Below are 26,744 nucleotides of genomic sequence, written 5' to 3'. Positions count from 1 at the left end.
CAGCAGAAAAGTAGCAGACTCGCGCTGGGATTCCCCACGCATAAGCCATGTGCTGCTAACTGTAGGGTTACAGGGTTCAGAATGTTAGCAGGTTTGACATTAGCCACGGCTAAGCCAAGTGAAGATCTTTTGGTGGCAAGGCAGCACAGAACTAGATTATAGGATCCTGTTCACACTAACAAAAGTTAAACTGGTTTTCAGATTTCTTAGCAGTATTTGTCAGTTGCCAAATCTGGCTCTGGAGTTAAATTCCTGCCTTTTACCTAGACAATTGTTTTGTTCGTTCTCTCTTTACTGCACTTCCCTGTCTCTCCTCTCCCTCTCCAGATTCCTCCCTCAGGCCTGGTAGTTGGTCTCTCTGCCCTGTGATTCTCATTAGAAGTTGTGACCAGCTGCTGCCCACGCAACACGCTCTGTTTTCAAATGCTCTCAGACAGGAGAGAGGCCAGATCTTCAACACACACAGACACCTTTTCTGATTTCCTTCAATGCCATGTTTGAATACATCATTCCACATTTAGTGCAAGTTAAGCAAAATCATACAAGACTATTGCATTTGACATAAGTGGCAACAGTTGCCCTTTAACAGTCACTGGAGGGGGAAGAAAACAAATGTAATTCTACGTAAAGAAGAATGAAACGACAAAGAGCAGCCATTTTGCTAATGCAAAGGAAAGTCCATGCTTTCCTTTGTCAAAAATAAAGTATGTTTGAGGAGTGGGTCTTGTCCACAAGACTGTATAGCATTGACACTTCACAGTAATTGTCCAGAAAATGACAAAGCCACTAGCAGTCTTGCCTGTTTGACAAAATGTTAACAGAGAAGGAGAAACCGCTGTGAAGTGTTCAAGTCCTTGCTGAAGCGTAAACAAGAGACTGGAGATACGTTTCAAATGTCGTTTTCCATGCGAGTACACACACACACAAAATTACAGGAACTTATTAATTCCTCGGTTTTCCCTAAATCCCAGTTGGAGGATTCTAGGAATCTGGAAAACCAGGGAATTTATTGAAAGTTCCTAGAATTCTGCAACCACACACACGTCCTGCATGCCTGTGTCACGCATCCTTAGAAATACCAAAGATTAGTCTTCATGCCTGTGTCACGCATCCTTAGAAATACCAAAGATTAGTCTTCATGCCTGTGTCACATTCCTGTGCAACAGAGAAATCCCTGTCGTGGTGAGGTCTCCTGAGAAAAAGACAGTAGCGGTTGCAGTTGAGAACATCACCCTTCGTTCTTGGTAAATACCAGCACTGCCTCGAGTACCTAGACTGGTGGTCAACAAGCACCAAGTAATTGAACATTGAAAATCATAAGGGCCATAGTTGTGACATCATTTACTGTATCTGTCATTATGGCAAAGGAGGATGGGCAACCTCCAACATTAGCTCTGATAGTTTACATTTTTTGGTACATGTTCTTACACACCCCTCAGCACATAGAGGGCTAGGTTCCATACCAAACACTTGTCCCTTTCCAAATACCCTTGATAATAAAATAAATCAGTCTCTTTTGGATCCTCCAGCAGTCGTAACAAGTTCCACCCAGAGTTCAGGAAACAGTGAGTGTCCATGTTGTGAGCAAGTTATTCCTGGTGTCACACCAGAATCCTTCCCCCCTCTCCTTACTGGAGCTGGGAGACCTTTAGGGGCGTGGTGTTGCTGAAGTCCAGGAAGAAGGGTCCTTCCTGTTTGGGCAGGAAGGTGGTGGGGATGACGTTGTAGATGCCAGCGGGGACATGGTCCGCCTCCATGTAGCAGAAACCACACCTACAGACAGACAGAGCCAGAGAGAGAGACAGAGACACAGAGAGAGAGACCGAGACACACAGAGAGAGAGAGAGAGAGACCGAGACACACACAGAGAGAGAGAAAGAGTCACTATGGCTTTGTCTCAATAGTCTCAAATAGCACCCTTTCTAATCTCCATTCCTGTATAACATGTTGTTACAATGCAGTCCACCGCCATTCCTGGACATTTTCTGTTTCATATTTCATTACCCACGAATAAATGCATACAATGTGTTCAAGAGCTGATTATATGAATGATTTATAGAGATCATCTGTTATTGAATAGGAATTTAACCTGCTTTAACCTCATCCACAGGATAATATTGCATAATCAACAATCATGGTCTAAATGTGAGGAAAATGTTATATCTTTACTTAAATTATTTCAAAATAATTTCTGACACACACAGTCTTTGCCAAAAGATCTAACTCAAAAGGCATTCCTTTGTGCAAATGTGCAGCGAGACTCATTTCAGTACACCCTCAACCTTTCAACCAGGCTAACTCAATTAGCATAGACATCCCAGAGGTCAGACACGAGGTCCTCAGATGTGACCTTTTGACCTGTGGGGAATGTATAGAATGTTCCCTCGGTGTTGTGACTGTAGCCACCACATTTAGGCAGCAGGTCATCAGTCTCAGCTTTGGAGAATCATGTATCCCCAATATATGTTCCAACACTGAACTTTAACCTGTGCATAGCATTTTATGATGGATGCATTAAAGCAGTCACCATGCCTCTGTTTTAGTAAAAAGCTGAGGGATGGGCCTGGAGAAATGTAACCACTTTCAAATTCATAGACAGAAAGGGGATACCTAGTCAGTTGAGCCGCGACTGCAAGGACTGACCATAGATGATATCAAAATGATAATATCAACCATGTTGAGGCTATATAGTGTTTGTTTACATATATGTTACCCAACATTGGAGTTAAACAAGCTCAGAGTTTCACAGTAGGAAAATGACACTCATACCCGGGTTTAAAATGGCCGATTTGGAACACAGTAGCTGTACAGTAACATACTATACATGAGGTCAGAGTCTCCGCGGCACAGCTCTGTATGGGTTTTGACTGAGCCGTCTGGAAGTTGGGCACCGTGCGCGACAAGAAGTTGCCCCCATTCGGTCCGCTAACTGGGCAAAACATTTTGTCATCCGAGTGACGGTAATGCTGTAAATGAAGAGGACTTGATGTATTTTGAAAGATGAAACGCTGAGGATTATAATAAATACCACTGATGTCATACAAGCGAGCCAAATACACGTGAGCCCAAATGCGCACTTCACATTACCATATGAAACTCATGTCAGATACCGTGTCAACGTTTATGATCACTATGTTCGATGTACAGTTACAAGATGACATGGCGTTATAACCTGGGATGTCCTGAACACAATGAGCCTTGTTTGTTTTTGGGCCTGCGGACTACACATTTGAATGCACTCATGACTCTATTCTATGTGCACCAAAATTACCATCTGCTTCTCTGAATTGGCTTGTGAAAGCCTACTGTAAAATCATATTTTTCAATTTAATGATGCCAACTTGACCCAGATTGGAATTTATAATGGACCGTTTTTGCGTAAACAACAGTCATTTTAACAAAATAATGTAACAGTAATTGTGTGATGGCGGGGATGCAGGGCTGTGTTCCAAAAAACAACTACCAGTGCGCTTGCTCGGCACAGCTAGGAGAGCTCAAAAAAAGCACCTTGTAGTTGAAGACTATTTTTTAGTCATAAAAGTGTATTGAAGTTTCTTAGGAACTGTGCATACTGTAACGGTTTTGACTTGAGGTTATTATTTATAGGGGTGCCAGGTAGGTTGTGCCTACCAGAGAAAACATTGGTTTCTCCTTTTGGTTTGGGAGGGAACGAGTCCCATCTGGTCCGTCAAGTCTACACCAATACAAAGGACTTATGTAAAAGTCAGGATGGAAATATACATTTTTTATAAACCCTTAAAACATTGGAAAGAACTTCCAAAACAACTATATTCTTTTGCGTGGGTTGTATTAACAACATCAATGATTACACACACATATAATAATATAACACAATGAGTTCTGGTTCCTCCAGAAATGTCCTGTACCTCGGGCCTAAAAAGAGTCCTGCCCGGTAGAGTTCAGGAAACTCAAGTGACTTCTGTCACGCAATGTTTGTCCGTTCATTCAGGGTAGCGTAAACCCAGTATTAAATCATACAATCAATATAACACTAATTTTACCACAGAACTTTAAAGCGTATCAACTCTTACTAAGTCCTCAACTACAACTAACTACATAAATCATCACAGTATACCTCACATCAAAACAAATGAAATACCGTATACAAAAAGGTTGTAGTCAGTCGGTCAGTCAGACAATCCAATCCGCCAACAGATCTCCAGCGGAGAAAGGCCACGGACGCAAAGAGTGGATCCGATCCTGGGTAAACTCTCTTAGGCTACAAAACACACGTTTAACGGCAACAAAACAAACGGAATAGAGAAGCTTCGGAACTGAGGGTTGAACACATCCTCATTCACGTCTCCATCACAACCCCACTTTTGCGCAGCTGATGCTGGCTATTTAATTGGGAATTAAAGGGAAAGCACCCTATTGGAAGGAGCTGCACTGAGACGGTTCAGAAAAAGTCAGGGCCGTCACACACCCCCTCCCCTGGAAAAAGCCGACCATTGCCCTGGAAGGCACATCTTGGTCGGGGAAACCGAGAAAGGTCTCCTCATCGCTTTCCTCTACAAAAATATTCATGACTTTTTGGAGCTCACGCTCCTCAGCTGAGGGGTCACAGGCCTTAAGGTGTGAGACTTCTGGGTCTGGGAATCCGAGAAAAGTCTCCTCACTTTCCTCTTCAAAGAGATCCAGGACCTTGCAGCGCTCAATCGCCTCCAATTCCTCAGCCAAGGGGTAACAGGCCTTAAGGCGTGAGACATGGACAATGCGCATATCTTCACCTGTGTCCTCTTTCACCACTCGGTAGTTCAAAGGGCCCATCTGCTCCACAATCCTATATGGTCCTTGCCATTTAGGAGCGAGCTTGGCCGAGAAGAATTGTTCAGCTTTCGAGTAAGGATGAGAGCGAAGCCACACCCGATCACGAAGCTGGAACTGCATGTCTCGTCTGTTCTTATCATAATTTCTCTTCTGCTTGAGTCGAGCCTGGATCATGTTCTTTGAGACAAGAGCTCTCAAGTCATGGAGATGGACTACCTGGTCATAGCAAGCAGCGTCTGGAGTAAACTGCTGGGGCTGTAGCACCATATCCAAGGGTCCTCGGAGAGGACGACTTAGGTTCAGCTCTGCAGGTGTGACTCCAGTGGACTCTTGCACAGCAGAATTCAGGGCAAATCGAAACTCGTGAAGGTGCTTGTCCCAGTGTTTGTGCTGGGTCCCTACATAGGAATCAATCATTGTCTTCAAGGTTCGATTTACTCTCTCAGTGAGATTGGTCTGTGGGTGATAGGCCGTGGTCAACTTCTGTCTCAGGTTCCATCTTTGGCAGGTCTCCTCAAAGAGATCATAGACAAATTGGGAACCTCGATCAGACAGGATGTAATCAGGCACTCCCCAGCGAGTCAGGATCTCTTTCATAAGGATGTTAGAGACGGTCCTTGCTGTGGCCTGACGCAGGGAAAAGAGCTCCACCCACTTTGAATAATAATCAACAAAAACAAGCATGTACACATTCTGATTGGAGCTTCTAGGAAATGGACCCATCAAATCCACTCCTAACATTTCCCAAGGTCGGGTAACCACCGTTTGCTGCAACTTGCCAGCAGGCTTTCTACCTTCTGGTTTGTACATTTGACAAACCTGACAATTTCGGATGTGTGACTTCACATCCATGCTCAGATGTGGCCAGTACAGTAACGCTTGCAACCGCTTGTAGGTTTTGAACCTGCCCAAATGACCAGCTAATGGGTCTTCATGGAAATGTTGAATCAGTTGTAGGCGTAGAGTTTCAGGTATGTACATTTGGTAGAGTGTTCTGTGAGGTAGTTGTACAACTCGGTAGACTTTGTCTTCCATGATGGTCAGCTTTGTGTTAGGATTGACCATCTTTTCTCCATCTTCCAGGATAGTCTGGTACAAGGCCTGTACTTCTGGATCATCCTGTTGGGCTTTCCATATGGCCTCATCAGATATGGGAAAGTCCGTTTTGGGCGAGTCTCGACTGCTTGACAGGACAGTAGCACATGTAAGATGAGGGCCACCGTTATCACAAGCAGGTGCTCTGTGCAAGGCACTCTTGCTCGGTTGTGGAGTAGTTCCGTTCTGCTCCATTCAATGTCCGACTGGCGAACGCTAGCACTTCTTCAGTGCCAAGTCCAGTCTGTTGGACTAGGACAGCACCAAGTCCAACATCACTTGCATCAGTGTAAACAACAAAAGGGCAATCAAAGTTGGGATGACCTAAAATGGGAGGTGTGACGAGATGTCGTTTCAGGGTTTCAAAGGAGGTCTGGCACTCTGCCGTCCATTGGAATTTAGCTCCTTTTCGCTTCAACGCGTTGAGGGGTTCTGCCACCTGGGAGAAGTTCAACACAAACCGATGGTACCATCCAGCCATACCAAGGAACCTTTGAAGGGCCTTGAGTGTGGTTGGCACAGGGAAGTCTTGTACAGCCTTCGTCTTTTCAGGATCCACACGAATGCCGTCAAAAGATACAATATGCCCAAGGAACTTCAGGGAGGTTTGGCAGAAGTTGCTCTTCTTCATATTCAAGGTCAGACCAGCTTCTCTTAGCTTGTCCAACACTGCTTGAAGTTCTCGAAAGTGTTGTTCTCTGTTCTGAGAGTAGATAATTATATCGTCCAGGTAGACAAAACAGATCTTCCCTTTGAGCTCACCTAACGCAATCTCCATGAGTCTTTGGAAAGTGTCAGGGGCATTCTTTAATCCAAAGGGCATCACCTTAAAGGAAAACAAGCCCTCAGCACAGACAAAAGCAGTCTTGTCCTTGCTTTCCTGGTCCATCTCTACCCGCCAATAACCACTATTGAGGTCAAGGGTAGTGAACACAACAGCGCCAGGCAATGACTCCAGGATCTCATGGATGGTGGGAAGAGGATAGGCATCAGTCTGGGAAACATTGTTGGTCTTCCTATAGTCCACACAAAATCTAAGACCACCAGTCTTTTTTGGGATGAGGACAACAGGAGCAGCCCAGGGAGAGGAGGAACGTTCTATTATATCTTGTGTTAACATATCATTAATGAGTCCCTTTTGGATGATTAGCGTCGCTGGGGACAAACGATATGGCTTTTGCTTGATCGGCATTTCCTGTGTAAGGAATATTTTGTGCTTCAGGAGCCCGGTGCGTCCTAGCTTTGAAGTACATACATCAGCATTATTCTGCAGCTGTTCCAACAGCCTTAACTCCTCTGGCTGTTCCAGCTGAGCTCTTCTCACAGCCTGTAAAAGGAGATCGTCAGAAGGATTATCAAGGGTTAGTGGTAACGGAGCAACGGCAGAGAAGACTGCCACATTTGAACCCTAATCATGTAACTTCATAGCTTCTGATTGGAAGAAATGATTCTTGCTCGGATTGTATGGAAACCAGTAGCAATTGTGTGCGATATCAATCTGGACACAACTGAAGTACATGAAATCAATTCCCAACACGACAGGAAAAGCAAGGTTCTTGGTTTGTAGGATAACAGAAGGAATCATATAGGAGCGGTTACACAGGCGGAACTCTACCTCACTCCATCCAAGTGGTCGTCTAGCCTCACCATCAGCCAGATAGAGTGGACCTTCTGTCCACGGCTTCAAGTTGTATTGTGGACCGTTAACCTCCTTCCACAGTTTCTCATTGAGCAGTGTGTAGGATGACCCGGTATCCAAGATGGCTCTTCCTGTCCATGGGCCTATGGACAGGGGTAACACCAGTTGGTGCAGTATTAACTGAAAGGAAGGGGATGTCGATGGGGGGGGGGGGGGGGGGGGAGTAGGCAGTGACTCTTGGAGTTTCCGCTCTGGTTAAAGCACCCAGAGTAGGATGGTCATTCCTGCGAAGAGAGTTAGGTGTGTTGGCCTGTTGTGGTTTCTGGAAGGGTTTACTTGATACGGTCTTGGACATGTAGCTGAAGAATGTCCCTTTTGGCTACATCTCCAACAGAACATGAGAGGGGTCTTGACTGGAGACTCTGGCTGTTGTTGATGGTCTGTCTTGGGTAACTGTTTGGGTGTCTGTTTCTTTCTCTGGTCATATTGCGGTTGGCATTCTCTGTCCTTCTCAAACTGCTGTCCCAAGCGAACCAGTCCATCGACAGTGGTGACTCGTTCTCGGAGTTGACTGGCTAGTAGTGGGTTGATGTTCTTCAAGATCAATTTAATGACCTCTTCCTCCTCAATGCCAGGTTTCCACCTTCTGCACAGGGAGTGGTAACCGTATGCAAAGTCACGGATACTCTCTTTCTCTCTTTGTACTCGATTTCTGACTCTGTCTGCCAATTCATCTGTGTAGTCCTCAAACAGAAATGCAGAGGAAAACTTGGTCTCAAAGTCAGCCCAGGAGGTAGTGGTGAGACGTGCCACATCCCACCAGTCTCGAGCTGTCCCATGCAACACATTCCTCAATGTGGCAAGGAGTTCTTCGTCAGCCAGGGGATTGAGGGCAAGAAAGTCACGACATCTTTCTAGATACATTAGCGGATCAGGACTGTCATCTTTTTCCCAAAGGTGGGAAATTGCAATTTAATGGGCATCGCCCCCACATGACGGCTACTCAAATCACCATGAACAAACGAGCTAGGAGGGATTGAGGAAGTAGAGGGGGAGGGAGTTATCGGACCATGAAAATGAACACCAGGATGCATGGTGGATTGCATCCTGCAAGGGGTGGCTGTAGCATGGCCTTGTCTTGGCTGTTCAGAGGTGCCAGCTTGGCCCTCAGTGGTCTGAACAGAAGTGGACACCAGAGAAACTCTGTGTAAGGAGTTCTGCCTAATGGAGGCCATGTCCACAGACACATCATCCAACATTTTAACACAATTAGAGAGTTCTGTCTGCAAGTGGCCTACAGTGTTAACCATGCAAGAAAAAACAGAATTAACGTCCTTGAGGACCTCAGTGTGGTGATGTTGCAGGCGCCATTGGAGAGTGGCAGTGAGTTGGTTTCGTTGGTAGTCAAACTGCCTGTCCATGGCACCAGTAATTTCCCGTCTTCCACTCTCACTGAGCTCTGTCAGCGTGTGGGTTAGAGTGCTCAGTGAGTTTCTGAATTCCATGGCACTCTGTTGTTGCTCTTCCCTCAGACATTTGAAATTATGGTGGATAAGAGTTTGGAGATGTTGTTGAGTCCGACGAATATCAAGGATGTCACCTTGAAGTTGTAAGACTACAACCTCTGGAGATAAACCAGACAATGGAGGAAGGTTGGGTGTCAGAGGGAGGGCTAGCGCAGTACTTCCACACAGATCCATGTCAATAAGTGAGTAACTGGTTAGACCTCCTGTGGCCTGTGGTCCAGACCGAGCATTCAGATTCCCAGGGCTCTGGCCCAAATCAACTCCATTATCTCCATTCACCTTATGATTTGTATTGTCAGCTTGATGGTCAGAATGGCCCTGTATATTCCCATTGACAGGTATGACATGGATGAGCACATTATCTTGGGGTGAATCCATTGTTTTAATTCCACACAAAATATTTGCTTTGGTTAGTTCTAAATGTTGAGCTGTCCCATCTGGGGTGCCATTTTTTATGTAACGGTTTTGACTTGAGGTTATTATTTATAGGGGTGCCAGGTAGGTTGTGCCTACCAGAGAAAACATTGGTTTCTCCTTTTGGTTTGGGAGGGAACGAGTCCCATCTGGTCCGTCAAGTCTACACCAATACAAAGGACTTATGTAAAAGTCATTTGTATTGGTGTAGAGAGGTGTGTGGCCACTTAAACACCAGCTTGACCTCTCACTCAAACTCTTGTCAAATTTTTGTCTTATGTAGGAACCTACCCCAAACCATGAATATTCTTATCATGTTACTGAAGGAGTATTTTCAGATCTCGTTATCAACAAATGCTGTACAATACACATCAAATCAACAGCAGAATGTTTGGATTCAGTCATGTCTGGTGAACTGTTGTATCCTCAACTTTAGTCTAATTATTTTACCATAATCTCCAAACTGTTCCCTTTAAATTGCTACCATTGCTATGCATATGCTTTCCATATCTCTTCTGTAATAAATATTTCCATTTAGCCCCATCTATATAGGCCAATTCCCACGAGTGTAAAGGGTTAACATTAGGATTGATACTGAACTCATCTGGAACTCAACACTATGTACGGTCCCTGAATACCTCTATATGCTGATAGTGTGTTTGTCTATCTCCTGTGAATCCTGGGTGAGTACCTGTAGTCTCCACTGTTCTTCTTTGGGTGGCCTGCAGGTCCTGGCTCTACTACAGTGGACACAATCACCATCTCAAAGCCCACACTGTACTGCCTAGAGAGGGAGAGACCGAGACAAGATAACCACATTACAAGCAACCAGAACCTGCACTCTACTGCCTACAGACAGAGAGACAGATTTGAATTAGGAGCACCAGATTACCTATTAAAGATGACCCCCTACAGGATGACGTAAGGGAGTCGAGTAACACTGGAAACTGACTGTTAGTCTGTCTGGTCACATTTACACCTGGCAATCGTATTCTGTGACAGCTCAAATTTTCCGGATGTGCCATGACAAAGTCTCATTGGAGTCAGACACAATGCAGACCATGCATATTATTTTGCATTGTAGTCATTTAGATTAGATTCAACTTTGTCATTGAACAAGTACAGTATAACTAAATACAGTTAGCATCTGACCAGAAGTGCAAATAAGAGTGCAAAAAATGTACAAGTAAAACAATTAAGTACAATGTATGATATTAAGTGGGATGTATGAAAGTGCAAGGAGGCATGCAACTGAAATACAGGGAGAGCAGCAATGAGGTTACCGAGGTAGGTATGTACAACTGAATGTCCTTTATACAGACTTTGCAAAGCAATGTCAGAGTCCAGAAGTACTGTGAAGAGTGCAAAGAGAGTAGTGCAACAAGGTCCCCGAGAGGCAGTACTAAGATGTGGGCGGGTGGATATGGCTGTTACAGTGTTCAGCAGGGTTACAGTAGCTGGAAAGAAACTGTTCTTGAGCCTGCTAGTGCGGGAACGTAGAGACCTGTACCACCTGCCTGATGGTAGAAGGGCACACAGTTTGTGGCATGGATGTGAAGGGTCCCTGAGGATGCCGCACGCCCTATGCAGACGCCGCTTGCGCTTGAAATCTACGATGGCAGGGAGCCGGACACCAGTGATGTGCTGGGCGGTTTTCACCACCCGTTGCAGGGCCTTCCGGTCGGCCAAGGAGCATCCGCCAAACCACACTGTGGCGCAGTTAATCAGAATGCTCTCGACCGTGCAGAGGTAAAAGTTCACCAGGATCTTGGGAGACAGGCGGGCCTTCTTTAGCCTCCTCAAAAAGTATAGGCGCTGCTGCGCCTTTTTGACCAGGGTTGAGGTGTTGAGGGTCCAGTAGAGGTCCTCGAAGATGTTGACACCCAGGTATTTGAAGTTGGGCACACGCTCCACCTCAGTGCCATCAATGAGAACTGGGGAGTGGCTACAGCTTTTACACTTCCTGTAATCCACAATGAGCTCCTTGGTTTTCTTTGCATTGAGGGCCAGGTTGTTGTCAGCGCACCATGCAGCCAGGTGCTTGACCTCCTCCCTGTAGGCTGACTCGTCATTGTCACTGATCAGGCCTACCACCGCGGTGTCGTCTGCGAACTTGATGGTGTTGGAACCATGTACAGGAACACAGGTAAAGAGGGAGTACAGGAGGGGGTTCAGCACACAGCCCTGTGGCACACCGGTGTTCAGGAGGTGAAATTGTCTAACCTGACAGACTGGGGTCTGTTGGTTAGGAAGTCCAAAGTCCAGTTACAGAGAGAGGGGCTGATCCCTAAGTCATGAAGTTTGATGACCAGCCTAGAGGGAATGACCGTATTGAATGCTGAGCTAAAGTCTACGAACAGCATTCTCACATATGTGTTGGTTTTATCCAGGTGGGTCAGGGCAGAGTGTAAAGCTGTGGAGAGTAGTCCTTCTGCAGTCACCTCGGATTAGAGAAGGTTTGACGGACAGGATGAACACTTGAGTATTAAAAGTGCTGTGTTACAAGAGGACATTCATTTTATATCCATCAATTGTGATTGAGCCGTAGTGCCCCCAGTGGTGTGGAGGGCCCCTGCAGGCCGCAGTGAGTCTTACCTGGAGCCTCGTAGCTCTATGAGCATGGGTCCTGGGCGCTCCAGGTTAAACTGGTAGATGGGGTTGTGCTTGTACGAGTCCTTGTAGTTCCCACAGCCCCCCGCACTCGGCCCTTTCCACTGGCCATTGATCTGCACAGGGAGAGAGTGGGGGCTTCAGCAATGTGAGATTGTGATTTTGTTATCATGCCAATAGAGAATGTGAACAACAAAGAGACAAGTGGAAGTACATTTTACCCGTTTGGTATGAGTGAAGGGCGTTGGGATCTTGGAGAAGGAGAACTTGCATCCAGAGTAGACCTGTTGGAGGGAAACGTCTATTACTCCATTGGAACTGAATGAGCAGGGATGTGATCAGCACAACATAGAAACATCAGGAAGAAACTCCTGGAAGAATACTGGCCAGCTCTTATACAGATGGAAGAAATCATGTTCGTTCCGTACCTCACGAGAACTCTTCACTAATTCTCCAGATTATTTTTAAGGAAGTGAGAGTGCAGGAATTGATTTCACAGCCAGTTTGCTGCTTGTCAGTCAAGGCTAGAGATATTCCTCTGGTGATTGGCTTTTCTCTTTCATACTCAGAAAGACACACATGCAACTACTTTCAGGGTTTCTTCTCTTCTACAGAGGCCAAACATGTTGTTTTTGTGAGACATCAGATAACAGCTCCTCAAAGACTTCAGATCAGTTGGCAAGGGGAGTTTATGAAATATAAATGAGCAAAAAAAGGTTTGGGTCACATACTCACACACCAAACATAAAACCTTTTACTCATATACAAACCAACAGAAAGTCTCTCTCCATCGCTCTGTCACACACAGCAATTCATTGCAGACAAACTCACAAGCTCTCTTTCAACTGATTTCACAGTTCTGCAAGTGGGTTCGGACACAGAAACGTTTCTAATGAAATAATTAGCACGCGGTTAATTTATGACTCAATCTGCATGGATATGAACACACACTCACAGACTAGAGGACAAAGGAGGCTGCTTCATGTTTCAGAATGTAGAATTATACAACTCAGATCTAGTTTTCTATTCCTTGTGTGTACGGTATATGTACATACACTTCACACTCACCAAGTGGAACAAGACACTTTCCTCTTTTCTCGCTCTTCATCTCATCTTCCCCCACTCCCTCTTCTTCTTCACCCCCACCATTCCACTCTCTTTTCTCACGCTCTATTGTGAGGTGCTTGAGGCATGCTACACTTCTGCACCGCAGTACAACAGGATCGCAGTGTTTACCTGCCAGCGACAGATCTGACACTCAGGAGATGTATCTGACATAATGTGTGTGTGCCTCACCCTCAGGGTGTAGTTGATGGTGTTCTGCTTCTCGTACTGTGACACCACCAGTGTGAATGTGTGTGTTCCAGCGCTGGTTAGTCTCATCTTGGTCAGGTAGTGGGGGCTGTTGATCCTGATCCCATCTATGTAGGGGGGAGGGTCCGCTGAGGAGGAACATACAAGACAGTCAGAGGAAACACACACACACACACACACACTTCCATGAGAAACTCACCAGGGTAGTAAACTTTCTTTCCCTCTGTCTTGTAAACCACCAAGGTGATGAACTCCCTGTTTTGTGCAAAGTCGTCCTGAACATCAAAAGGACAACAACAGAGTGATTATTGTTTCTATGGGAGAAAATGAGACAGTGTCTGATGCTGTGTGGTGGTGGACAGCCAGACAGACAGTGTGTGCACCTTGTCAGTGATGTGTCTGGTCAGCAGCACCCAGACAGCAGTGCCCCCTGCAGGACAGGTCACCTCCAGCCGGTACTGAGGGTTGTTGGCCAGACTGTAGGCATCCTTCACCGGGCCCTGCTTCCCATCCCAGCTACTGCAGGGACACACACAACCAGAAATATACCTCACATATCATACATGTGTATTTTTTATACACATACAGTGCATACGGAAAGTATTCAGACCGCTTGACTTACTTTTAAAATTGATTAAATAAAAATAAATCCTCATCAATCTATACACAATACCACATACTGACAAAGCGAAAACAGGTTTTTAGAATGTTTTGCAAATAAACTGAAATAGCTTATTCACATAAGTATTTAGAACATTTGCTATGAGACTCGAGATTAAGCTCAGGTGCGTCCCATTTCCATTGATCATCCTTAAGATGTTTTTACAACTTGGAGTCCACCTGTGGTCAATGTAATTGATTGAAAATGAAAAGGCACACACCTGTCTATAAGGTCCCACAGTTGACAGGGTACCCTTCCCCACAGATCTGGGGAAGGGTACCAAAACATGTCTGCAGCATTGAACACAGTGGCCTCCATCATTCTTAAATGGAAGAAGTTTGGAACCACCAAGTCTCTTCCTAGAGCTGGACGCCTGGCCAAACTGAGCAATCGGGGGAGAAGGGCCTTGGTCAGGGAGGTGACCAAGAAGCTCCAGAGTTCTTTCTGTGGAGATGGGAGAACCATCCAGAAGGACAACCATCTCTGCAGCACTCCACCAATCAGGCCTTTATGGTAGAGTGGCCAGACGGAAGACCCTTCTCAGTAAAAGGCACATGACAGTTCGCTTGGAGTTTGCCAAAAGGCACCTAAAGGATTCAGACCATGAGAAACAAAAATTCTCTGTTCTGAAGAAACCAAAATTGAACTCTTTGGCCTGAATGCCAAGCGTCACGCCTAGAGGACACCTGGCACCATCCTTACGGTGAAGCATGGTGGCTTCGGGACCGGTCTCTGAACGTCCTTGTGTGGCCCAGCCAGAGCCAGAACCTGATCGAACATCTTTGGATAGACCTGAAAATAACTGTGCAGCAACGCTCCCCATCCAACCTGACAGAGCTTGAGAGGATCTGCAGAGAAGAATGGGAGAAACCACCCAAATGCAGGTGTGCCAAGCTTGTAGCGTCATACCCAAGAAGACTCAAGGCTGTAATCGCTGCCAAAGGTGCTTCAACAAAGTACTGAGTAAAGGGTCTGAATACTTATGTAAATGTCATAATTCCAGTTTTTATTTGTAATACATTTGCTAAAATTTCTAAAAACCTGTTTTTGCTTTGTCATTATGGGGTATCGTGTGTAAATAGATGTGGGGAAAAAACGACTTAATCAATGTGGAAAAAGTCAAGGTGTCTGAATACTTTCCACAGTATAGTAGGTATTTATAGGTATAGTAGACCCTTCTGGGAGATATAAGATGGCTGTTGTTGACTGACCTGTGGATACAGGAAGACTCTCTGAACAGGGCGGGGCTCCAGCTCAGGTAGATGACATCATAGTACTGGCACAGGTCCTCAAACGTGATCCAGAACACACCGTTATCAAACTTCTGTGCGGTCTTGGGGTCAAAGTTGAGGTATTTGAGAAGTTCTGGGGTCCAGTTTTTCTCGTCCCGTTCACTGAAGCGACCTTTCCACCTCAGGTGGCTCCACGGGTTCTTCAGCTGCAGAAACCGCTTCCCCTGAGAGCCAGATCAAATGGCACAGAAGCTTAGCATGCAGGCAGAACACTATTAGTGTAACTAAAGTTACAAAGTTCTGCAGGCTCTAGTTTTGTCTTATCTCCAGTATTGTCCAGTCGTGTGGTCCAGTGCTGCAAGGAAAGACCTAGTTAAGCTGCAGCCCAGAACAGAGCGGCACGTCTTGCTCTTAATTGTAATCAGAGGGATGATATAAAAAAAAAATGTACCTTTATTTAACCAGGCAAGTCAGTTAAGAACAAATTCTTATTTTCAATGACGGCCTAGGAACAGTAGGTTAACTGCTTGTTCAGGGGCAGAACGACAGATTTTTACCTTGTCAGCTCGGGGATTCGAACTTCCAACCTTTCGGTTACTAGTCCAACGCTCTAACCACTAGGCTACCCTGCCGACCCTGTTGCATGCCAGTCTCTCTTGGCTGAGAGTTGAACTTACACAAAGCGCCGACACACACACACTTACCCCATCAGACATGCTACCAGGGGTCTTTTCACAATCCCCAAATCCAGAACAAATTCAAGAAAGCGTACAATATTATATAGAGTGATTATTGCATGGAACTCCATTCCATCTCATATTGCTCAAATAAACAGCAAACCTGGTTTCAAAAAACAGCTTAAGCCACACCTCACAACACCTCTCCCCTATTTGACCTAGATGTGTGTATGCGTTGATATGTAGGCTACGTGTGCCTTAAAAATTTTTTTGATGTAGTTCTGCCCTTGAGCTGTTCTTGTCTATTAATGCTCTGTATTGTCATGCTAACAAGCTACTGTAACAACCATGAGTGGTTATGCCAAGTTAACACTAACACTTACTTTGTGCTCCCGGATATCCAGGACAGCGTAGGCATGCGTTGGCACAAGGCCCCACCTCTCGCCTTCCTCCTCTGTCATCACCCCCGTTGCTGTGGTGATTAAGACGTCGCCCCGGTGAAACCTGTCATGGGAGGAGAGGGGGATGTAAGAGTAGTAGGTCAGCTATCTTGGCTAGGAGACAAAACTCTGTGGTATTGATAACCATGTCTATTACCATCTGGCAGCAAAGGTAATCATGATAAATTACTACCTGACTGGAGGATGGATTAGTGGCATTACTCGGTGTGTGTGTATCTTTTTACAAATGCAATATGATTTGTGGATTCAAATAAACTATTTCAAATGTGTAAGAATCTGTGAGTCATATCTCTTGGTGTGTAATGTATGTGTGTGAATTCTACAGAGCAGATGGACTATGTAGGCCCTTAAGTGTGTGCATGGGTGAATTAATGAGTGCGTGTTTGTGTCTGCGTGTCTCACCTCTGGTAGAGCATGCGGAAGGTGTCATCCTTGATGAATGACTGATTGTCTGAATGCATGGCGATACGCTCTGGGATCCAGCCAGTGAGTGCGTGCAGATCGATGTTCTACAATGCAATAAGACAGAACGGACAGAGATCACACTTTAGAGAACATACATAACAAGGTGGAGAACAGAGCCAACTGTCCAATATCGCACAATTGATGAAATGTGGAATTTAGCCCACGCCGGGAATTTGAGGGAACTCTTGTTAGCTCTGAAACATTCTCCAAAGTGAAACATTCGCTTCTCTCATATCAGTTCAGTAGGAGACAAGGAGATGTAGCCAAAGCAGATAATTGAGTTGCACGTTTGGCTATTGGACAGAGCCCAGTGCAAAAGGGGTAGTACTTTCACAGGGGGAACTCCCTCACAGGGGGAACTCCCTCACCGAGTTGGAGCCGGGGAAGTCGTAGCCTCCCATGACCTTCATGTAGGCCTTCTCTATGAGGGAGACCCACAGCTCGTTCCTGTTGCTGGAGTAGGAACACAGCAGCTCTCCATTCTGACCACATGGCAGGAAGTCGTCTATAATGACCTGCAGGGAACAGGAAGGGGAACACTTACAACAATACAACCCATTGGTAGACACTGTCAGCGACATGGCAGCTTTACAGTGACAGGCTAGTCATTTAGAGAGTGAGGTTTGCTAGCTTATCTCACAATGACATTGAGCACCAGGGGACCCAGTTCCCAGGTTTTGCAGTGTGTTACCTTCCTGGGCACACCGTTGATGTGAAGCTTCACCATGTACTTCCCACAGGGGTTATACTCTGGCTCCCCGCGCCGGTTCTGGGGGTAGATGATGCTGGTGATGAGCTTCTTGTTGTAGCGTCGCTCATAGGCAGCGCTGATGGCTAACGACGCCACGAACGAGCAGTCAGACACCACCGTCTAACAGGAGAGGGTAGGTGATCAGCAATAAGAGTATGAGACTGACATCTGACCACCAGGATGGGAGGTGAATCTGCCACATTATCCGTCACATTGACAGGTATTCAGTATAGAGCAGATTGTCTATAAAGTAGGTAGGTTTTATCAGACAAAACATACGTACAAGTGGCGCCATCTGATGTTGAGTCAATTCCAATACAACTCATATAGCTACTGCACTCTTAGTGGTCTACACCTTAAATAATGATGTATTTTACAGGGTACGTTTTGGTCTCGATTATTGATATTGAATATTGGCGGCTGTGTGTGTGGCCGGACCTGTTTGATGCTGAAGCTGGATACAGATAAGATCATGGTGGGGTTATTGCAGATCTCGTCAGGGCGAACCCAGCGGGAGAAGATGGTTCTCTGCTTGGGAGACAGGGCCAGCTTGCCTAGTTTGTCCCTGGGAAACATCCACAGAGAATAAAAAGTCTGATGTTAATCACAAATTAACAATTGATGCAATCAAGCGGCACTCCATCTAGTATCTGCTTTCAGATGGAAATTGGTTGTCAGTAGAAATGTATTATGTGTGTATTCTACAATCTGTACACCAACTTACTAAGGAACCTTTTTTCTCAGCCAAGAATATCCTGACTTACGAGAATGGAACAGGAAAGGCAAATCTCTCCTTCAGGTCCACGCTCATGAAGGGGACGAAGGGTATGCCGTTGATCTTGGATGTGCTCCTATTTGAAAAGGAGGAGAATCAGGAGAAATGTAACATGTGTAACTTACCCAGCAGGTGGAAATGTAGACGAGAGTCAAACCTGAACCGTCACCAAACAAAGGTGTGTCACTAGCTAACCTTTAGAAAAACCAGTCACACACTGGCATTATGCTCCTAGGGAAATGGGGATGATTACGGAACCACAGATCATTGCTTCATGGGTGCCTAAACTCAATGTGTTGACCATGTTCTTTGATTCTCCAGTCCAGATAGATCCCAGCCTGCTCACCTGAGCACCTCGATCTCTTCTGAGGTGTAGCGCTGACCCTGAGGCTCGCTGGACTGGACGGGCCTGACTGGCTGGGGACGGTTCTGGAGTGAGAAGTCAGGTCCAAGGGGGAAGAACTGTCTGACGGGGCAAGGCCCCCCACTAGGTTTGGCCCCTGGGGGCCCTGGCCTGTCCTGTGGCGACTGGGCTAAGGGACTGGCGGACTGGGACTCCTTCAGCCCCTCCGCCCTGGAGAGAAACAAAGTGCTTGGTTGGTTGGTCGGTCAGGTTAGTGTTCCTTGATCATTTACGGCGCATTCGGAAAGTATTCAGACCCCTTGACTTTTTCCACATTTTGTTAAGTTACAGCCTTATTCTAAAATGGATTTGAAAAATACTGTTACATTCCCCAGTTTCTGTGTTGTGGTTTTGTTTGTATATTTGTGTTTCAGCTCTGACGAAGGTCGATACGTAAGCTTATTAAAGATCAGTGATACTACCAAGAGCAGTGTGCGGTTAGCTTTTTCCTTCATCTTGTTCAACTGTTGCCATGCACCTGCAAAGAGATGGCTCAGATGTGCGAGTGCCTTTTGAATTATGTTTGTGTTTCAGTAAATGGCTTCCCCCAAGCAGCTGATTGGAGCTGACCCCGCCCTCTCGTCAGAGGATACAGCTGTATATCATTACAGACTCCTTCTGAAGCTAGAAAACCCAGTGTTCCTTTGTTAAGAGAGAGCTGATGCTTATGTCCTGTGTTGGTTGTTGCTGAGAAACACGTTTTTGTTAAGTATTTTGTTGCCGCTGATCTGAGGTATGTGTGTGTCAATAGGACGCAGTGTTTTTGATTCTTGAAATTGTTTACTTCCGTTTGTATTATTCTGTTTCATTTGTTCCCAGGGGGGAAGGCACCTAGGCTGTGCTTAAGCAAGAGGCCTGCGGTCATACATACACCAGTAGTATTTACTGTCTAGGCACACTAGGTAAGACCTAGGCTGACCACCCCCTGTATTTTGGTTAGCGCACCAGGTGGTAAGTAGTGGGTAGGCAGGTAAGGTAGGAGAGGGGGGGGCTCGTTAACTTTTACTTTCGTCCAGCCTCTTTTTCCCCAAATTACTGTGTGATGGAATAAATTCCCTGTAAACGGTAAGCTCTCTGCCTTTGTCTTCCTTACTCGCACCTACAATCCAATTCATCTTTCACGCCACGGGGAGTTGTTGTAGCAGGGTGTTGCGTTCCCTCTTCCTAGAGGCGTACGTAACAAATACGTATCAATCTACTCACAAAACCCCATAAACGCAAAGCAAAAACAGTTTTTTAGACAACGTAAATATCACATTAACATAAGTATTCAGACCCTCTACTGATTACTTTGTTAAAGCAACTGTGGCAGCAATCACAGCCTTGAGTCTTCTTGGGTATGATGCTACAAGCATAGCACATCTGTATTTGGGGAGTTTCAACCCATTCTCTGCAGATCTTCTCAAGCTCTGTCAGGTTGGATGGGGAGCATCGCTGCACAGCTATTTTCAGGTCTCTCCAGAGATGGCTCTGACTGGGCCACTCAAGGGCATTCAGAGACTTGTCCTGGCTGTGTGCTTAGGGTCATTGTCCTGTTTGAAGGTGAATCTTTGGCCCAGTCTGAGGCCTGAGCTCTCTGGAGCAGGTTTTCATCAAGGATCTCTCTGTACTTTGATCTGTTCATCTTTCCCTCGATCCTGACTAGTCTCCCAGTCCCTGCCACTGAAAAACATCCCCACACTATGATGCTGTCACCACCATGCTTTACTGAAGGTGCCTTTTGGCAAACTCCAAGCAGTCCATTATGTGCCTTTTACTGAGGAGTGGCTTCCATCTGGCCAGTCTACCATAAAGGCCTGATTGGTGGAGAGCTACAGAGATGGTTGTCCTTCTGGAAGGTTCTCCCATCTCCACAGAGGAACTCTGTCAGTGTGACCATCGGGTTCTCGGTCACCTCCCTGACCAAGGCCCTCCTCCCCCGATTGTTCAGTTTGGCTAGGCGGCCAGCTCTAGGAAGAGTCTTGGTGGTTCCAAACGTCTTCCATTTAAGAATGATGGAGGCAACTGTGTTCTTGGGGGCTTTCAATCCTGCCGACATTGAAAGTTTTGACACAATCCTGTCTCGGAGATCTACGGACAATTACTTCGACCTTATGGCATGGTTTTTTCTCTGACATGCACTGTCAACTGTGGGACTTTATATAGACAGCTGTGTGCCTTTCCAAATCATGTCAAATCAATTGAATGTACCACAGGTGGACTCCAAGTTGTAGAAACATCTCAAGGATGATCCATGGCAACAGGATGCACCTGAGCTCAATTTCGAGTCTCACAGCAAAGGGTCTGAATACTTATGTAAATAAGTTCCGTTTTTTTATTTGTAATACATTTGCAAAAATGTCTAAACCTGTTTCACTTTGTCATTATGGGGTATTGTGTGTAGATTAATGAAAATATGTATGTATTTAATCAATTTAAAAATAAGGCTGTAAAGTAACAAAATGTGGAAAAAGTCAAGGGTCTGAATACTTTCCGAATGCACTGTATACAACACTAGAAATTTAGAAATATTACACTATAGAGAGGAGGGGAGAGTGAGCTCCTTACCTATCGAGGGCCTGACGAGCCAGCTGCTTCAGTTTGCCCTGCAGCCCCTGGTCTGTCGTATCATGAGACTGTGAGAAAAGAAAGAGAAAGAGAAAGTGGGAGAAAAGGAGTGAGGGGGGGTTACACTTGACACACATTATGTACCCTAGAGACTAGGTCAAGAGGGACGTCAATACATACAATGAAGGCTAGTGGGGCATCAGTCTGTTCATGGCCTAATCCAAATAAACAGTTCTTATACCTGTTCCTGACTACACCTCCATTGGACCTGGTGATGACCCAGGAATTACCATCCTGTATAAATGTCTGATACAGTGGTCTGAATAGCAGAGAGTATAGCTAATTTTGTTGTTTTTCTCAATACAAGAGCATTGGTGGTGAAAGTTGCCTCTGTAGTCTCACAGTGGGCCTAAAAGAAGCCTGGGTCTTTCCTAAGCAGCCCCTACTGTCTGGATGCAGAGTTCCACGGCCTGTGTGTAGAGCTCGATGGCCTCGTCCCCATTGCCCTTCTCATCCTCCTCAAAGGCCTGGGTGACCAGGAAGTGGGCCCGCTCCAGATCCACCTGCTGCTTGCTCTTTAGAGGATCGCTACTTTGAGCTTGAACTGCATGGGGTCAAAGGCAAGTAGGACACAACGGAACATTCAAAATATAGATATTTTCACACACTGGATAGGTGCAGACAAATGTTGTTGTTTTACAGCCATACTAGTACGGCGCCCCTGGAGCAAATTAGGGTTAAGTGCATTGCTCAAGGGCACCGACCGATTTTTGACCTTGCCAGCTCAGGTATTCAAACCAGCAACCTTTAGGTTACTGGCCCAACGCTACAACCGCTAGGATATCCTCAATGAGAGGCTGACTATGAAAATAACAACTGGATGAGGGAAAAACGAGGTGTTATATATTTGAGGTGATGTGGATATGTTAGGATAGCTACTGCCAACTACAGCATTGAGAAACACTGGAAACAATGAAAGAGGTTTCCTCTACCCAAATAAGGCTAGTGCCTCATATCAACTTGAATACAGTAACATGACCTTCTTGAGCGACAGGGATATTAAAAGAGGCTTCTATGCCCGGGAAACCGTATAGTATGAGTCACACCCACTCTCCAACTTAACGGGACATACCCACACACCCTTTGTTGCTTTTATGTATGTTGCTTTTTGTGCTATTGCTCTGTCTGCTATGTGTAGCTTGTCCTATGTTGCTCTGCATGTGCTCACTGTTTGTCTGTATTGTTATTGTAATTGTTTTTAATAGCCTGCACAGGGACTGCGGTTGAAAATTTGCCGGCTGGCTAAAACCGGCGCTTTTATAAAAATAAACTCAATCTGTGGGCCAGTTTTATAAACACAAGCAAAGGCCCTCACATCTCACACGCAAAGTGAAGTGTAAGCTGTTCCGTAGGTCATGGAAAGAATGACTCAGAAGGAAACTCACTAAGTTTACTGTGACCCAACATTAGATAGGCTAAGGACTAGATACGGCCACCCAGCCAAACTAGATTCAGAAAGTATTCAGACCCCTTGACTTTTCCACATGTTGTTACATTACAGCCTTATTCTAAAATGTATTAAGTAGTTTTTTCCTTCTCAATCTACACACAATACCCCATAATGACAAAGCACAAATAGGTTGACATTTTTGCAAATGTATAAAAATACAAATGAACTGACATGACATTTACGTAAGTATTCAGACCCTTTACTCAGTACTTTGTTGAAGCACCTTTGGCAGCGATTACAGCCTCAAGTCTTCTTGGGACACCTGTATTTGGGGAGTTTCTCCTGTTCTTCTCTGCAGATCCTCTCAAGCTCTGTCAGGTTGGATGGGGAGCATCGCTGCACAGCTATTTTCAGGTCTCTCCAGAGATGGCTCTGGCTGGGCCACTCAAGGACATTCAGAGACTTGTCCCGAAGCCACTCCTGCATTGTCTTAGCTGTGTGCTTAGGGTCATTGTCCTGTTTGAAGGTGAACCTTCGCCCCAGTCTGAGGTCCTGAGCTCTCTGGAGCAAGTTTTCATCAAGGAGTTATCATCTTTCCCTCAATCCTGACTAGTCTCCCAGTCCCTGCTGCTGAAAAACATCCCCACAGCATGATGCTGCCACCACACTTCACAGTAGGGATGGTATTGACAAGGTGGTGAGTGGTGCCTAGTTTCCTCCAGACGTGACACTTGGCATTCAGGTCAAAGAGTTGAATCTTGGTTTCATCAGGCCAGAGAATCTTGTTTCTCATGGTCTGAGAATACTTTAGGTGCCTTTTGGTAAACTCCAAGTGGGCTGTTTTGTGCCTTTTACTGAGAAGTGTCTACCATAAAGGCCTGATTGGTGGAGTGCTGCAGAGATGGTTGTCCTTCTGGATGGTTCTCCCATCTCCACAGAAAGAACTCTGGAGCTTCTTGGTCACCTCCCGAACAAAGGCCCTTCTCCCTTGATTGCTCAGTTTGGCTGGGTGGCCGGCTCTAGGAAGTCTTGGTGGTTCCAAACGTCTTCAATTTAAGAATGATGGAGGCCACTGTGTTCTTCGGGACCTTCAATGCTGCAGAAACGTGTCCCCAGATCTATGCTTCGACACAGTCCTGTCTCGGTTTTTGCTCTGACATGCACTGTCAACTGTTGGACCTTATATAGACAGGTGTGTGCCTTTCCAAATCATGTCCAATCAATTAAATTTACCACAGGTGGACTCCAAGTCGTAGAAACATCTCAAGGATGATCAAGGGAAACAGGTTGCACCTGAGCTCAATTTCAAGTCTCATTGCAAAGGGTCTGAATACTTATGTAAATAAGCTATTTCTGTTGTTTTTTAAATACATTTCTAAAAACCTGTTTTTGCTTTGTCATTATGGGGTATTGTATGTAGATTGATGAGGAAAATATGTATTTAATTCATTTTAGAATAAGGCTGTACCGTAACAAAATGTGGGAAAAAATCAAAGGGTCTGAATACTTCCCGAATGCACTGTAGGCAACTCACTGATATGCTTTGTGAATACGGGCCCAAGCATTCTGGATGGAGTATGAGAGTGAACGAAGTTGGATCAGAAGTAGTTATGGAGGATCACCACTTTCCCTACACTGTAGGGGGTGGACTCACCAGCATTGTGCAGGGCCTGAACCCGGTCCAGGTACTCATTGACTTTATCCTGGATGCCCTCCAGTTTAGACCCTGCCATGCCGGCGTAGATCAGGGCTTGTGCCGCCTCCTAATATCACATACAACACCGACATTATTGCTCTCAAAATGACAAATTAATTTTCATGGAGCAAAATACAAGAGTGTCTTAACCATGGGTCAAGTACCACTACAATAGTAACTTACCCCATATTATTTGAGCTTCTGGATACACCTTAAAGACTGAATACATTTTATTTTTTATTTTATTTCACCTTTATGTAACCAGGTAGGCAAGTTGAGAACAAGTTCTCATTTACATACCGTTTGTTACACTGGGATGCCACTTCTAAAGGCTAAAAGTGCATCCGTGATCAAGTCGTCTATTCCACAAAGGTGACCATAAGATGCAGGTGAAAGTAAAAGCCAATGTGGAGTGCGGCAAATTATTCCACAACATCCATTTCAGAGTCCTTATCGTTACCTTATAATAGAAGACAGCCTCGTTGTATTTTCCATTCTGGTCGCAGATGACAGCAGTTTTAGCAAATTTAACTGCATCGTGCTCCAGTGCCGTGCAATCCATTTTGTTCTAACGTTTTTTCATACAGACTGGAAAATATGACTGTCCCTGTCATTCGTAACTAACGTTAACTAGCTAGCGGCGTTAGCTAGCAAGCCGAACTTGACAGAACGTTAGACAGCTAAATCAAAGCAATGAGTTACAGTTCCAAAATATGGGTTTTTAAAATAAGATCATAAAATGAATGGAATACAAACAACCACCATATCCGTAAAACATTATGATATACAGCTAGCAAGTAGACGAGCTACTTTCTGCTCGATAACAACAACAACAAGTGATTTCCAAGATTTAGCTTCCGGGTAGCTCCAACGATGACGAGTGCTTTTACCCACCAATCCAGTTGCTGGCAGTATTGCTCCCTTGATTGATGTAAATCTCCAGTTCACATTGAAGAGTATTCATGATCGAAACATAACACAGTACATACAATTCGACGTGCATCACATGTTCATCGTGAGTTTTACGCACATTGGCGTTGTTAACTCATGTTTTGACTGTGTCCCTCGTGAGATGGCGGTGTGTGGAATTGAAAGATTGCGCTTAATTAAATAGTTTGTCAAAGTTAAATTTCCTCCATGTGTGTGAAACGCATAGACTTGCATTTCCTATTCAATTAAACTGTGTGCATGCATGCTTACTTTGTTATTCCACCATTCAACACTTTTCTATCTAAAGGTATCAGTCTTTTGTGAAAAGCTAGTTTTTTTTTACATAACCTAACATGTTATTTTTCAGTCTGGTGAAAGTCTTCAGGAATGAAACAAGAATATCAGGACATTATTCTACAGGAGTGTGGCGCAAAGGCACTGCGTGTTGGTGACAAAATCCAGACACTGTGGAGCGGGTATAGCCAGATTGTGAAGGTCCATTTAGATGGCTGTTACCGCCCCTCTGTCGTTGTCAAACATGTCATGTTCCCAAAGGAGGCCGAGCACCCTGGAGGCTGGAACACAGACCTGTCTCACATGCACACGGTGAGGTCCTACCAAAACTACTCCACCAATGATGGATGTCTAATGCCAGCCTCTCTGGCTGCATGTTGATACGGGGACAAACAGCTGATAGTTCTGGAGGACCTGGATGTGGTGGGCTTCGACCAGAGAAGAACCAGCGTTAGGGATGCAGAGAAGAGGTCCTGCCTCAGCTGGCTGGCCCACTTCCATGGCCTCTTCCTGGGGGTGGTGCCGGAGGGGCGTCACGCCCTGACGAGCTGGATGCCATGTACGACTCCCAGCTCAAAGCAGCTACCGGGGAGATTGACAGGATCCTCAATGAATGCCGCTTCAAGACCATCATTCACGGAGATGCCAAACTAGCCAACTTCTGCTTCCCTGGGAGTGGGCAGGGTGTGGCGGCAGTGGACTTTCAGTACGTGGGCAGAGGCTGTGGGATGAAGGATGTTGTCTACCTCCTGGAGGAAATAGAGGAGAAACAGCTTGAAAAGAGGGTTCCCAGCCTGCTGGACTACTACTTCACAGAACTGAGGGCATCAGTAACCAAGCAGATGGACTTTGCTGCCCTGGAGAAATAGTGGAGGGAGATGTTTGCCTTTGCCTGGACAGACTTCCATCGCTTTCTCCTGGGATGGATGCCAGGACACCGGAAGATCAACAGATATACTAAGCAGCTGACTAAAGAGGTGCTGAGGAAAGTGAAACAGTGACTTAAGCCTCCG

The 26,744-nt window shown here is 45.5% G+C and overlaps 1 protein-coding gene across 1 annotated transcript; it reads right to left on the bottom strand.

Annotated features, from left to right (window-relative positions):
• Positions 1 to 467: 467 nt before the first annotated feature.
• On the bottom strand, positions 468 to 25,372 carry LOC115103590 (calpain-7-like). Its single transcript, XM_029624433.2, has 19 exons — positions 24,968 to 25,372; positions 24,466 to 24,574; positions 21,808 to 21,965; positions 21,362 to 21,429; positions 18,758 to 18,985; positions 18,401 to 18,487; positions 18,075 to 18,201; positions 17,577 to 17,756; positions 17,254 to 17,400; positions 16,823 to 16,929; positions 16,343 to 16,463; positions 15,262 to 15,506; positions 13,773 to 13,908; positions 13,589 to 13,664; positions 13,372 to 13,517; positions 12,297 to 12,359; positions 12,061 to 12,191; positions 10,157 to 10,249; positions 468 to 1,773 (listed from the first exon to the last, which is right to left on the bottom strand). The coding sequence occupies exons 1-19, from the start codon at positions 25,067 to 25,069 to the stop codon at positions 1,629 to 1,631; spliced, it is 2,469 nt and encodes an 822-aa protein (XP_029480293.2). The 5' UTR covers positions 25,070 to 25,372; the 3' UTR covers positions 468 to 1,628.
• Positions 25,373 to 26,744: the final 1,372 nt, after the last annotated feature.

The sequence above is a fragment of the Oncorhynchus nerka genome, linkage group LG3 (assembly GCF_034236695.1).
Source record: "Oncorhynchus nerka isolate Pitt River linkage group LG3, Oner_Uvic_2.0, whole genome shotgun sequence".
In the NCBI taxonomy this organism is placed as follows: domain Eukaryota; kingdom Metazoa; phylum Chordata; class Actinopteri; order Salmoniformes; family Salmonidae; genus Oncorhynchus; species Oncorhynchus nerka.
The sequence above is the reverse complement of the archived record's forward strand: the minus strand, read 5'-3'. Positions and strand labels throughout refer to the sequence as shown.

Bases quoted from the DNA above. Each gene is read 5' to 3' on its own strand.
- LOC115103590 (XM_029624433.2), bottom strand. From the start codon at position 25,069: ATGGATTGCACGGCACTGGAGCACGATGCAGTTAAATTTGCTAAAACT. The intron at 13,909-15,261 runs GTCAGTCAACAA...GTGTCCCTGCAG, and splicing joins GAGTCTTCCTGTATCCACAG to TAGCTGGGATGGGAAGCAGG. The intron at 12,192-12,296 runs GTAAAATGTACT...CTCCCTGTGCAG, and splicing joins CCTTCACTCATACCAAACGG to ATCAATGGCCAGTGGAAAGG.